This window comes from Carassius auratus, chromosome 41, assembly GCF_003368295.1.
Source record: "Carassius auratus strain Wakin chromosome 41, ASM336829v1, whole genome shotgun sequence".
Taxonomy (NCBI): Eukaryota; Metazoa; Chordata; class Actinopteri; order Cypriniformes; family Cyprinidae; genus Carassius; species Carassius auratus.
In genome coordinates, this window is record NC_039283.1 from 21,372,567 (window position 1) to 21,387,895 (window position 15,329).

General features: G+C 34.3%; 1 protein-coding gene across 2 annotated transcripts; it reads left to right on the forward strand.

Annotated features, from left to right (window-relative positions):
- The first annotated feature begins 1,873 nt into the window (after window positions 1-1,873).
- Window positions 1,874-14,583, forward strand: LOC113059258 (PHD finger protein 1-like). 2 transcript variants are annotated; one of them, XM_026227624.1, is made up of 15 exons: window positions 1,874-2,475; window positions 2,860-2,938; window positions 3,072-3,153; window positions 4,071-4,157; window positions 4,284-4,378; window positions 4,791-4,939; window positions 6,163-6,258; window positions 6,347-6,415; window positions 6,511-6,634; window positions 7,708-7,775; window positions 8,179-8,310; window positions 10,581-10,659; window positions 12,560-12,675; window positions 12,778-12,861; window positions 13,174-13,331. In XM_026227624.1, the coding sequence occupies exons 2-15, from the start codon at window positions 2,861-2,863 to the stop codon at window positions 13,235-13,237; spliced, it is 1,323 nt and encodes a 440-aa protein (XP_026083409.1). In that variant the 5' UTR covers window positions 1,874-2,475; window position 2,860; the 3' UTR covers window positions 13,238-13,331. The 2 variants fall into 2 exon arrangements, with proteins under 2 accessions (XP_026083409.1, XP_026083408.1); XM_026227623.1 differs by having other exon boundaries at window positions 1,876-2,475; window positions 13,169-14,583.
- Window positions 14,584-15,329: the final 746 nt, after the last annotated feature.

The window sequence follows — 15,329 nt, forward strand, 5'->3', positions numbered from 1 at the left end:
GGACTCCTCTACTCCGACCTTGCAATATTTTTATGGCAGGACCTTGCAGGCAAGAAGACCTTTAACAACAAAAATAAGGACAAAAAATAGCATGCTTACTGTGCCATGGAAAACAATAAATTGCACCAAATAATTATCATACAATGATCTTTTATCATTTATTACCAATCATATCACACCACATATGGCATAAATTAGCAACCCAAGGGGGGGTTGGAAAAACTAGAATTAGGTTTAAGCAAAATAATGTTTTGTTTATCCAAACAATAAATGTCTGACAATTACAAAAGGTATTAAATTATGTTTGTATGTATAGGCTCATAATTTTCCATTTTAAAACAAAGCTATAGTATATGCACAAGAAGCCATATTGTGACCTTTTGTTTGTCAGGACACTTTCCATCTGTTATGTTATGAAATTAGAAGCTAAATGTGTTATTATGCAAGGGCTCTGCGTCTCTATTAGCTGAAATAATATGTCTGAGGGAGATTTCTGTGTTCATTAAAAGGTTGTTGTGGTGAATAAAAGCATAGAAGTAATGTGAGCTATGCTTTCAATTTGTTGCAGTGGACTAATTAAACTAGTGGTTGGGTGCTTATGAATAATTTATCACCCTTGTCAAGTGGTTTGCTCTTTAAATGGCTTGGAAACATATTATATAAAATGTGTGTTGCCCACAACACTTTCAAGTTTGTGTGAAGAATCACTATGTTAGAAAGAATCTAAAATGCAGCCTTTGTTGAGAAAAAAAGCCAGTCTCTATTGCACATTGCATCTTTGTGTATTGCGCCCTCTGCTGGACTATCCAAAAACGGCTTTACAAAAAGCACACCAGAGGCCATTTTGAACATTTCTGCTCTATTGTCATCACAGTGTGTTGTGATATATCAAGAATTAGGTTCGTTTTGATCTATCGCATCTATTTTTGTTACTATTAGGCCATGTGTTGTGACATTAAATAAGATCATATTACTTTTTGGTCTTCAACAGTAAAAGTGTAAAAGTGTAAGTAAAACATGACTACCTCTTGAAGCTCATCAAGAGAATGCCAAGAGTGTGCAAAGCAGTAATTAAAGTAAAAGGTGGCTACTTTGAAGAACCTACAATATGACATATTTTCAGTTGTTTCACACTTTTTTGTTATGTATATAATTCGATATATAATTCCACATGTGTTAATTCATAGTTTTGATGCCTTCAGTGTGAATCTACAATTTTCATTGTCATGAAAATAAAGAAAACTCTTTGAATGAGAAGATGTGTCCAAACTTTTGGTCTGTACTGTACATATATATATATATATATATATATATATATATATATATATATATATATATATATATATATATATATATATATATATATGTGTGTGTGTGTGTGTGTGTGTGTGTGTGTGTGTGTGTTATATAAAGATACAATAATATAATATATAATGTGCAAATGTTTAATAAGTATTTATTTATAGTATTATATTTTAATAATTTGACTATGATAAATATAATATAATACTATATATATATATATATATATATATATATATATATATATATATATATATATATATATATATATATATATATATATATATATAGTTATATAGTTGTAAATAGTTATATATTAATATTGTAGATATTGTGCACAATAAGTGTTTTCATGTTCATATTTTTCAACAAATACATCTTTTTTAAATACATAATATTAATGCAAAGCATTTAATCTTATAGAATGAATTGTGAATAAATATATAGTCTACTCTCTATCTACACTCATACCGGTTAACTTTTGTTTTTTCTTCTGCAGGTTCAAACTTTTTCAAAGAAAATCAGTTTTCCTGTTTGTTTTACGCGGGATACGGCGCGTAACATCATTGCCAGCTTTTTGCCGGCACCCAAGGGCATTTCCAAACTTTCTCCAAAAAGTCCGCGGCGCAGCTCTGCTGGACTAATTACAGCCCAAACTTTCCCTAATGAGCGCGAGCGTGAGTGCGCGGCACCGGCCGAGCGCCTGTGGGGTCGAGCGCAGGTGGTCGTGGCGGCATTCAATCCAGTGGGATGTCAGTCAGTCGTACAGATGTGAAGGTGTTCTCAGGATCTCCCCCCCTCTCCATCTCCCTGTGTTTTATGTCTGCGTCACAACAAGTCGAAGGAGAGCGAGGCAGAGATGATGATGGCGTCTCTCTCGGGCTGATTCTTATGCCGCTTTCCCGACTAACACGCCTGATAGCAACAACCGAGAGACAGAGGGAGGTTGAGAACATGAAGCAGAAGACAGACAGTAAGAGAGACGGACGGACAGACGGTTGCGCACTGACGGCTTGAGTGACGCGCGTTTGATCCGCCGCGACTCTCCAAACGCGCCGATTATTCGGGACAGTGATTGAGACGCAGAACAACACCGGGCGTCAGGCATTTCATGTGAGACTGACATCTCATCCCCGTCTCTGTGACCCCAGCAGAGCAGAACACTTAACACAGGTACATCCCGTCCACGTATGGTCTGTCATGCGTGTTAATTGATATGTGCACGCGCGTGCCATCATGTGTGTCAGCTCTTATGAGTTACGTACATTGATTAGGGCACATCTGGCCATGCGATTTGCATGCAATCAACTGCGCGCTCTTTCATGCATTGTTGTGTCATCTGCATATAACATGGTCCGTTGCATATGGCAGCCAGTGTTCTTGATCATATGTGGCACTGCAATGTGCATTGACTCTTCATCATTTATCCTACTGTACTGTATACTGTCGCTATGCACAGAGTTTAACCCTTTAGGTGGCTGCTGTTTGCTGCTGGTGTGGAAACACATTTTAATGCCCCTGGATCTTTTTTGGACTTCTCTTTCCCGCGCTCTTCAGGATGGGGGGAGTTAGTGAAGGAGAGGATGTTTTAGCCAGGTGGAGCGATGGACTTCTGTACCTTGGCAATGTCAAACGAGTAAGTTTGCTGTTTGCCTAAGTTAGTTTGGAAGAGAGAAAAGGACACTAGCAGAGAGACAGAAAGAGCAACTTTGAAACTTTGTGACTCCTATGTTGTGTGTTTGTGATGTATGACTGTATTTATTTGGCAGGTGGACAGCGTCAAGCAGTGCTGTTTGGTTAGATTTGAGGATAACTCTGAATTCTGGGTCCTCAGGAAAGACATCCACTCTTGTAAGTGAAGAAACTTTAGATTCAAAATTTAAAAGTAAGTGAACACATCCAAAATAAATGTATAAGTAATAAATGTTAAAGAAAATGAAGCTTTTTTAGGACAATTGTTTTGTTTATATATATATATATATATATATATATATATATATATATATATATATTGTAATTTTCTCAGATTTCTCAACAGTGATTCTCATTACTCATTACTTTCTACTTTATTTACAAATACATACATACATATATATATAATTATATACATATATATATATAATTTATATATAGGCTATATATATATATATATATATATATATATATATATATATATATATATATATATATATAATTTTAAATTTAATTTCTTACATTTTTCTTTTTGTTTTGGGTTACATGTGACCCAGACATGTGTTAGACAGGTTTTATTAGATTAAACTCTAGAAACTCTAGAATTAACACCAGAGTTATGCCATGAAGAATTATGAGCAATTCACAAAATATTAATAAAAAATACTAACTGAAGTTATTTATTGAAGTTAATTATTTACCACTTTGCCACTATAAATCTATTCTGAAAATATATTTGTTTGTGTCCATTGCGTCACTTATGTCTGCAAATGGAATTGCGATAATAAATACAAAATGAACAGTTTTTAAGCAGCTTGAATGTCTCAGGCTGGTTGGGATGTAAAAAAGGGCACACATCACTTTTACATTAAAATTGCATTTTAATGTATAATTGATCATTAGCTGAAAATGAAAATGAGAAACCATGTATTACATTAATGTATTTATTTTTTCTTTTGTGTTGATTATTAGTCTAAAGTAAATGCCAAAATAGAAAGTTGACGTATGCTAGATAATGAAACATCTAGTTGTTGTCGGTACTGAAAATGCTTACGTTTTTTGTTTCTTTTACTCAGTCTCTTCAGGTGGAGAGGAGGTGTGCTGTATCTGTGATGCTCCGCCTCTTAAAGAACCTCTCGTAAACTGCCTCAAATGTCGCCATGGTAATATGACAAATGAAAATGAAACCGTTTCGATTTCTTCTATTTTTTTGTACAGTTATTTTAGTGTTTGTATCAAGTAATGTGTCACTGGCGTTGCGTTTATTTCTTAAACCATTGTTCCCTCAGGTTATCATCCAGAGTGCCACACGCCGCCCATTGAACCTGAAGTAGACCCAAACAGCTGGATATGCCGCCAATGTGTCTTCGCAGTCGCAACAAAGGTTGTACCTCACGTAAACCCTGACATGAATACTTAGAAACATAGACAACGTTGTCATTCAAGGTCTATTTCAAATCACACACAAGCTTTAATCTTGCTCTGAGATGTGAAGGGTGTCCATGGCTTCCTGCACTTGAGTGTGTGTTTATTGCATTGCAGCACTCTGCAGGTGTAGAGCTGCGTTAAATGGTCCTGTGCTTTAATCTGTCTGTCAGCGCACTCGTTTCACAAGCCTTACATGCTGATTTGAAGATAAAATCATATTCACCAACCCCCCCAGCAGAAAATATTAATGACTTCCTTCAGCGTGTCTTCTTCAAATGTAATCTTCAGATGAAATCGCTGTTAAATGTGCTTGTGTGACAGGAGATCACGTGAGATACATTAGAATGACGAGCTGTGTTCTGTCCTAGAGAGGGGGAGCGTTAAAAAGAGGACGCTTCGCACGGCTCATGCAGATCATGAAAGTGCGGCTGCCCTATCAGCTGTTATCTTTAGACTGGGACCCGCAGCACTTGACCAATCAGCAGCAGTGTTACTGCTATTGTGCTGGACCAGGAGAGTGAGTCCAACTTATATCATTCTCACTTGACTATGACGATGTTTCGAAAGGAATACTGATTTGGTCTTACATTTGGAGAAGTAGTGTGTGAAACAGTATGCAGTATGCAACATTTCAGGTCAAGTTATAGTTTGTTTCTTTGTAAAAATAGATTTGGAGAAATTTTGCAAATGCATCACTTGCTCAGTACTGGATGGGTGCCGTCAGAATGAGAGTCCAAACAGCTGATAAAAACATCACAGTAATCCACACCATTCCAGTCCATCAATTAATATCTTGTGATTTGTGAAAATCTTAAAATGGTTTTTAACTTTAAACCATTTATTTTTGGCAAAAATATCTGTCCCCTATCCACAATATTTTTCTCCAGTCTTCTGGTCTGAATATGGAAAGAAACATCAAGCACAGATATACACATTAACAAGCAAAAACAGTCCAAAAGTGTTCTGAACAAACATGTCGGTGGATTTTGATGTGAGAGAACAACAGGAGACTTTTTCACTGGAGAAGCATTATTATGGATTATGTTTAAGTTTAAAGTTAAATCACCTTAATGATGGATTTAAGTGAAACACAGATCTTTTCACTTTACAAGACATTAATTGATGGACGGGACTTGTGTGGATTGCTTGTGGATTACTGTGATGTTTTTATCAGCTGTTTAGACTCTCATTCTGACGGCACCCATTCACTCTAGATGATCCATTAGTGAGCAATTTATATAATTCTACATTTCTCCAGACTCCTCTATTATGGCCTCAGGGTGAATAAATTTTCAGCTTTTTTTTTATTTTTAGGTCATCTATCCCTTAAATATTCCTTAACTCATTTTTATTTATTGTAGTATTATATTTTCCATTTTAATTTCAGATTAAATTCTTATAATTTTGTTGAATGTTTTGTCACTCTTATTTCTTTGTGTGTTTATATGTTTTAATATGTCTTGAGTTCTTGATTTTTATTTCAGTTATAGTTTTATTTAGTTATAGTTTTTTTTAATTGATAGTCAAATTGTAATAGTTTTAGTTCATTGTAATGACATCCGGACATTTGAAGTGTGTTTTAGGAGTTTCAGTATTTTCTGGGTGCACTGTACTGTGTTCGCAGGAAATGTATTTAATAAATTCTTTAAAAAGGAATTGCCCAACCAACAATTGTTACATTTATTCCTTCGTTTTAGTTCAGAGTGATGTGTCTAAACTGAAGCGTGTTGTTTCTGTCAGGTGGAATCTGAAGATGTTGCAGTGTGGGAGTTGTGGGCAGTGGTTTCATGAAGCTTGCACTCAGTGCCTGACCAAACCTCTTCTCTATGGAGACCGGTGAGGCTGATCCCGTTGTTAAGCACATGCTGTTGCTAAGCTAATTCTGTCTAAACCTTTTCATCCGTGTCTCCTCTTCACCTTTCAGTTTTTATCAGTTCCAGTGCTCAGTGTGCACAAATGGTCCAGAGACCGTCCAGAGGCTTCCGATGACCTGGTAAGAGCGCTGCTTCTGTTCTGTTTGCAGGACTGCAGAACTGATCTGAAAAGCTGAAAGTCGTTTCTGATGATCCTCATTCTGTTGGATTGCAGGGTAGATTTGGCCCATTTGGTGCTGTATCACCTCTCCCTGTGCTGCAAGAGGAAGTATTTTGATTTTGATCATGAAATCATGTCTTTTGCAAATGAAAATTGGGAATCGTTGCTTCTTGGCACGGTAGGAACATATACTAGTCAATAGCAAAGGCACAGCTCAATTTAAAGTCAACATGAAACACCAAATGCAACCCATTTTACTTTTGTTATCTGGCATATTTATAAATGAAACAGGATATCAACCAGAAATTGTGTGTGTGTGTGTGTGGGTGTACACTATATATATATATATATATATATATATATATATATATATATATATATATATATATATATATATATATATATATATATATATATACACATACATATTATTAGTATACTGTATGTATACATATTAGTATTGCTACTGTCAATTTAAACTTGACTAAAAAAATTCTGAAAAAATAAACTACAACAAAATCAGAATTAAATAAAATTACTTAAAAATGTTTTTTTTATTGTATGCATATATTTCTATGTATGCATGTAAGTTTAGCTTTTATATATATATATATACATATAAACTAAAATATTTTTATTAACTGAAATATGACAAAATAAAATATTAGATGGAAAATGTAAGCTTAAAAAAATTCTGAAACTGAAATAAAAATACATTTAAAATAAATATAAATATAAAAAAAAATAACAATTGACAAAATCACAAAACAAATTGATGGAAACCTTTATAAGTTCAAATGAAAACTCTAATTATAACAAACAAAAAAGAAAAAGCCTCATTCAAATATCAATGATAATTATTTTATTGGACAGAAATAATTCACCTTTTTGTCCAATAAAATGTTTTCTGTATAATAATGAGGATTCTGTTTCCTCCAGAAATGATAAATGCCACCTGCTTCTGACTAACCATAGTAAGAAGCAAATCATGATATTGACTAATATTAAGCAGTTCAATATACGTTGCTGTCTTTTCAGTAAGAAATACTTCAACACAGGACAGAAAACTGCACCGGCAGAGCTGATTCATAAGGTTTTAAGGAAGTAAATAGGGTCACTCTTGATTTCGTGTTGACTTGACTGTATCCCTGAGTGTAGTTTTGAATACTCGCTCTTGCAGTTTGTGGTCAATCTGTGCTCTTAACTTTCAAATGCATTTGTTACACGCTGCCTTTCATTCAACTCTCTCAGCTGTCAGACACACCGAGGCAAGACCGTTGCCAAAACCTGCTCAATGCTTTAAATTCCCACAAAGACAGGTGAGACATGGATTATGCTCTGAAAACTGCCGTTCTGCTTGATTTCCATGTGGCAGCCCATAAGGATATATCACATATTTGCAATAATATCTGCAAAAACATTACTGTAATTGCTTTACATTCTAAGTGACTCTGAGTGTGTGGTTTCACTCTCTGCAAATAGTATTTTGATAGCTGAAGGTGGGTCTGTCTTTTCAAAAGAAATCATTTAAAGTCCATTGCAATTTTCTTACTGTCAAGGTTTGTGGTTGATGCCGCTCGTACGCTAGCACTTAAATAACTGAATCGGATGTTTTAGTTGGCAAGTGTTGAGAGACGCCCAGGAACAAATAAAAAACTGTCATTGAGCGCTGAAGAACAGCAGCTGAATACCAATCCAATCTGATTTCGATCTGTTGTATAGGTTTGTTTCGGGGAAGGAAATCAAGAAGAAGAAGTGTCTCTTTGGTCTTCAAGTTCGGGCTCCTCCCCCTCTGTCATCAGACCAATCACCTTTTATCGCCGAACAGCCAATCAACATCACCCACAGGAGAAGGTCAGGGACAGGAGCATTAACATTAAATTCAATTTACAAACTATTTTAATTGTTTAATTTATGTATTTCTAAATAAAACAGTAAAAAGGGATCTATTGCAATTTTACTGGATCATGAAAAGTAGATGTCACACACAGTACAAAAATTAACACTTGTTGATGAAATGGGAAGAGAGATTTATGACATAAGCGAAAAACAAAAAGTTTTAACTAAAAGATTATGTAGACTTTATATATATATATATATATATATATATATATATATATATATATATATATATATATATATATATATATATATATATATATATATATGTGAATTATGAATTAAAACATTGTTCCAGGAAATATGGAGAAGATTCATTTCACGCGGACTTCCTACAAGGCAGAAGTAACTTCAAAGAAATTAAAATTATTCTTATTAATGTTATTTACCGACCCTCATGACGTTCCAAATATGAAAATCACAGGCAGATTTTTTAAGTAAACTTTAGGCAGTTTTTTTGATCAATTAAAAGTTTATTAAGAGCATGTCTTCCAGGCTAAAAACAAACAAACAAAAAACAGTACACAAAACACCACTAGTATGAAACAGTATACAGTGGGGATCGAAAGTTTGGGCACCCTTTGCAGAATCTGTGAAAATATGAGTGATTTTCAAAAAAATAAGAGAGATCATACTAAATGCATGTTATATTTTATTTAGTACTGTCCTGAGTAAGATATTGTACATAAAAGATGTTAACATTTAGTCCACAAGACAAAAAAAATGCTGAAATTATTAAAATAACCCCATTCAAAAGTTCTGGAACCCTTGGTTCTTAATACTGTGTGTGGTTTCCTGGATTATCCACGACTGTCTTTCTGTTTTGTGATGGTTGTGCATGAGTCCCTTGTTTGTTCTGAACAGTTAAACTGAGAACTGTTCTTCAGAAATATCTTTCAGGTCCTGCAGATTCTTCAATTTTCCAGCATCTTTGCATATTTGAACCCTTTCCAGCATTGACTGTATGATTTTGAGATACATCTTTTCACACTGAGGACAATCAAGGCACTCAAACACAACTATTAAAAAAGGTTCAAACGTTCACTGATGCTCCAGAAGGAAACAAGATGCATTAAGAGCTGGGGGGTGAAAACTTTTGAACACGATGAAGATGGCCAAATTTGTCTTATTTTGTTGAAATATAATTTTTTTCCATTTAGTTCCGCCCTTCGTAAGCAACAGAAGATACTTGTATGTTTCCCGGTACACAAATTAAGTACAATTTACCTTGATCTTCAAATTCCAAAAGTTTTCACCCCCCAGCTCTGAATGCATCTTGTTTCCTTCTGGAGCATCAGTGAATGTTTGAATCTTTTCAAATAGTTGTGTTTGAGTGCCTCAGATGTCCTCAGTGTGATAAGGTGCATCTCAAAATCATACAGTCACTGCTTGAAAGGGTTCAAATATGCAAAGATGCTGGAAAACTGAAGAATCTGCAGGACCTTAAAGATATTTCTGAAGAACAGTTCTCAGTTTAACTGTTCAGAACAAACAAGGGACTCATGCACAACCATCACAAAACAGAAAGACAGTCGAGGATCATCAGGTAACAGAACACAGTATTAAGAACCAGTGGTTCCCAAAGTTTTGAGTGGGGTTATTTTAATAATTTCAGCATTTTTTTTGTCTTGTGGACTAAATGTTAACATTTTTTATGTACAAAATCTTACTCAGGACAGTACTAAATAAAAAATAACATGCATTTAGTATGATCTCTCTTATTTTTTGAAAATTACTCATATTTTCACAGATTCTGCAAGGGGTGCCCAAACTTTTGATCCCCACTGTATATATACTTTAGTATAGTTTTATTTACTTTAAAATGTAAAAAACACTTTTAATTGGATTTGATGTTGAAAACAATGTGCATCAATGCATAGCATATAAATCATTATACAATATGCATACATATACGTACAATAAACAATGTACATCTCTCTCTCTCTCTCTCTCTCTATATATATATATATACTGTATATATAGTGGCCTTTTGATTTAATGGGTGACAGCATCAGAAAAGCATTGATAAAGACTATACTTCAACAAGATTCAGTTACATAAAAATCTCAGCATTTTGAGACTTTGTTTTTCTCATCCATCTTATTTTAAATGCAATTTGTTATTGTTTTGCATTTGCTTTTTTGTTCTTTTATTTAAAAAAATTATTAAAATTCATATTTTAAAAATCAAATACATTGAATTGTCAGTTCTTGTCTTCTCTCCAGTCCCACATCACTGCCGTACCAGCGGAGAGCGGTGGGTCTGGAGGCCCGTAAATCAAAGCGCCGCGTCACTGAGACACAGGTCAGTGTGTCTGCCTTCAACAGCAGCAATCAAAAGACCAAGCCTCCTCTGCATCAGTAATGAGACTCTCTCATCCATCACAGACTTCTAGCATCACCTTTTGGGTAGTTTGTCTCCTCATATTCATTCGACTTATTTTTACAACATGCTACGCTGAGTCATCAAGGCCCATCTACCCTTGCAAGTTAATGATTGCATGCAGCCATTTAGAGAAGGGTTTGCTATATTTAAAAATAGGGCTGTCGACGTTAACGCGTTAAGGCATGCGATTAATTAAAAAAATCATTAATGTATTTTTTATTTTTGGAGTCTCCAAGTGTCCTTTAAAAAAAAATCTGAATGTATCTTGAAATAAACTTGTATTAAACCAGTTACAAATTTACATTTATTATATATGCAAACAACTTTTCCAATACTTTTCAAAATATTAAAAAATAAATTGTTTTTTCATCATGTTTTGTTCATAGTATTTATTATATTTTATTATGTTTTTCCTTTTTTAGTGAGAAACTAATGAAATAAGACATGAGACAGAAAAGAGTGAGAGAAAAAAAACAGGAACAAACATATGCACCCAAAACAAGGACAAATATATGAATAATACATATAAAATACAATAGGATCCATAGCATTTAAAATAATAATAATAATAATAATACGGTTATCATTTTATTCAAATTGATTGTTTCAGGGTGCAGAGAAAGAAAAAAAGGGAGATAGAGAGAGAGAGAGAGAAACAGCTTATGCAGAAACAGAGAAAGAAAGTTTTGTGACGTCCTCAACTGTAAGTGGCTTTGGATAAAATCGTCTGCCAAATGATTAAATGTTTAGCACTGCACAGGTTTTCCTCATCCATTTTAAGTAAAATTTTAAATTTGTGTTATTGTTTTGTAATTATTTCTATATTTTATTTTATTTTATTATGTTTTGACAATCTTAAATACATCATTTTACATTTGTTTTATTGTTTTGCAATTGCTTTTTAAATGTAATCTTATTTTACTTGCTGCTGTTTCCTTTAGTGTGGTAAGCACATTTTTCATTTTTATATATTGCATCAAAGCTATTTATAATGGTGCTCTTCTCAAAGGAGAAGAGCACCTTTGTTTGTTTGTTTGTTTGTTTTTTGCATGCAAATTGCTGTAGTTATGACATTTACCTACCTGCCAAAACGAACTAGCCCAACCTTTCGCAATTAATGTGATCATTCATTACCATAATTTGCAAGTGGTAGGGAACCGCTGTCTCTAGTTTTGAGCTGCTGTGTCAAGCTGCTATTGTCACTTGACTTTTGTATTAAAGCTGTGCGCGCAGAATAATGCCGTCATTTAGATTCAGTGTGTGTGTAGCGGAGTGATTCCTTACACTGCTGTCACACACGATGCCCACTGTGTGCTGTATTACACAGCCATGAATCCAAGACTATGGGCAGAATTCACCTAAAATCATTTGAAAGTCTAATTTTCCTTTGTGCTTTTCAACACTTACGAACAAGAAACCATTCTGTTGGGGAGGTGTCTAAATTTTGTAATAATTTTCAAGAGGCCACAGGCATACAGGCGGCATGAATAAATGCATTTCTGCATTAATGACATTTACTGACTTAGTTTTATTGAAGTGAGAATAAACCTTTGGGTTCTGAATATATTTGGAACTTTGGGATTTTTTATAGATTTTTTTATTTATTTTTTTTGTACATTTTTTATTCACTGTATCTATAGTAGCCTACTATGTGTTGTAAATTGAAAGTGCTATATTTTTTTAATGACCCTCAGGTGACTTTATTTCTTCCATATACAAAAAGTTTTATTTTATTTTTTTATTTTTTAAGAATATCATGGTGGTTATGCCCTTTAAGCTTATATTTTTATTAATATAACTGTTGATTATGTCTTTTTAGACGTGTCCACAAGGAGTTGCAACAAATGCCATTGACCTGGTGCCATGTTGCCACGGTTACGTCGATGGAACAAGCCTGTATGACCCTAGAAAACAAGAGCAAGAGATAAATTTGGGGTCTGTAGCCTGCTAAAATCAAATCTGAACTGCAATGAAATTCAATACACGAACCTTAATTGCATTTCATTTACTTAAAAAAAAAGTCTTTATGTATTACAGTTCACCTCCCAAGAGAATGTATGCGCTCTATCACCCTTCATACAGCGGATCTCAGGAGCTGTCTAGAACTCTGCATCATTACAGGTCTGTGAATAAAGAATGCATTGAAATGAAAATGCAACATTTTAATTTGAATGCAAATGCAAATGCAAATATTTCAGAACAGAAAACTACTGAAGATTAACTGTAAATATTGCCTTCATTTTTGGTTTGTTTCTCACACAAAGTTGCCACATGGCTTTAGACTTGGAATATAGTGTTGAAGTCCTATGGACTGCTTCTGTGGTACTTTCATTTGCAGTGTATGAACTGCATTGTTCATCATTTTGAATTTGGGTGAACTGTTCCTTCAGATTGAGTTCTTTTTGCATGTTTAATTTGTTGTCTTCAGTGCAGAGGACCCTTGTCGACTTCCAGCCCCCTGCCTTCCATTCTCTCACCCAACCGGACAGCGCTATGAAAGCTGCCCGTCTCTCTTCCTGCACGACGTGCCACCCTACCCCAGTACAGTCGGCATGGGGGGGCCCACGCCGATGGGGTGGGGGGGAAGCGACTCCGTCAGGATCCTGGCCAGGCGCGTAACGGCGGAAGGAAAAGTCCAGTACCTCGTGGAATGGGGAAATGTGAGCGTGTACTGAGAACCCGTGTGCGACAGAGAAAAAGGAAAGGGCTAGAGACATCCAGAAGCATCATTAGGGTTTGCATGGTTACGAGCAGAGGTGCGAAAGCATCAATGAACAGGTGGGTGTTCTGCGGCCGGGAGAAGAAAACACATCCAGCAAATCCAGGTTGAGCTACACAGCAGCATCACTCTGAGATTACACTGTTAAATCTCTCACACTTTCTTTTACAGTGTCTCCTATATTTTGAATACTGTTAGAAAACGCCTTTAGAATGCCTTGAACTTTATTATTATGATTTGTATTGTATAAGCTATTCATCAGGATCACTTGTTGTTCATGTACACATAGCAGTCAGAAATTTCAGGAGAGCTTCATCATGCGGTCACATCAATAATTGTAATATTTTAATGACAGGGAAATAGTAATTAAAGAACTATTCCAGGTTTAGGCCAGGTTATACTCAGTAGACGCAATTATGGCATATTGTTAATTACTAAAAAATTATTTCTACTTCTAAAAAATGTGGGTTTGACTTTAAATAGAAGTAAAGGGGGCCAATCTGTTAATGTTTCAATGCTAGTAGTTTGCAGATTCATGTTCTACAAACTGACCCTGTTAATTAAATTGTAAATTCTTCAAAATAATCTTGATATTTGCACATTTATTTGTTAATTTAAGAAAATGAGGGATTAACATTATGCTACAAATGCCGTTGAACTTTTACAGAACCCTGGAATATTCCTTCAGTAGCAAGCAGGCAAGAAACTTTTCATGATGGGTGGCAAACAGAACATCCAGAACGCAGCTAATACCCATTTTTAAACATCACGACATCATTTTTAAGTAATAATGAAAAATTATAATAGTTTCTCAGCATATGCTATTCAGAGGAGGATTTAAATAAATATCAGACTGTTCTAAAATCTCTGAACCATGTTAAAATCACTAAATTATGGAAGCCTATTTCTGACACATAAGAAAAAAAGTGCTTTGGTATTTCAAAGTTATGAAATCAAAAGTCAAATTGTAATTGTGATATAAATTATCATATTTCTGAGATGTAATAATTATGACATACTGTGATGACTATGATGACCTAGTCATAATTGACAAAAAGTACAAATTATGAGATAATCATGGTCATAATTATGGCAAAAGTCATAGTTATCACATATAAAGTCAAGTCAAAATTCTGACATAAAAAGTCATTTATAAATAAAATTTAAATAAAATAAAAAATAAATAATAATACCTACAGTACCATGTAATAATTGGCAACATTTTATAACAAAAGTCGTAATGGCATAAAAAAAGTCTAAATCTTTTATTTTCGTCATAATTTTGGCTTTCTATGTAGTATTGAATGTTATATTTTTTGTTATAATTATGGCTTTTCCTTTTAAATGTGTTCTTTATGCCAGAGTTTTGACTTTTCATCTTAGAAATGTGACTTAAAATGTCAAAATTTCATCCTTGAATGTCATAATTGTGATCTACCAAAGCATGATTTGTTTTTTCTTACTGTTTCTGGATTTCCATAGTAACTCAAATACTGTGGCTTATTGCTCATTGTTTTTAAAAAAGTGCAGCATCAGAAATATGATTCAAGATGGCCGAAACTGAAAACATGAATCAGGTCCTTTACAGATTAGATGCAGACCATTCTACCTGAATGAAAGCAGAAGGCTGTTAGTCCTTATGTGAAGCTCGTTTCATCAGTGAATGATAATGAATGTATTGTGTCTGGTTTTTTTAATCCATGGTATGTACTTGTTAGGACATAGATGGACTAATTTCACGTCAGGGTGACAAGTTTTAGCAGACTGTGTTTTTTTAATAGTCAAATTTTAATTTTATGTATTCTTTGACGTAATTTTTTTTTTTTTTTTTGTCAGATTATGTTTATATGTACTCTAGGTTAACACCTAA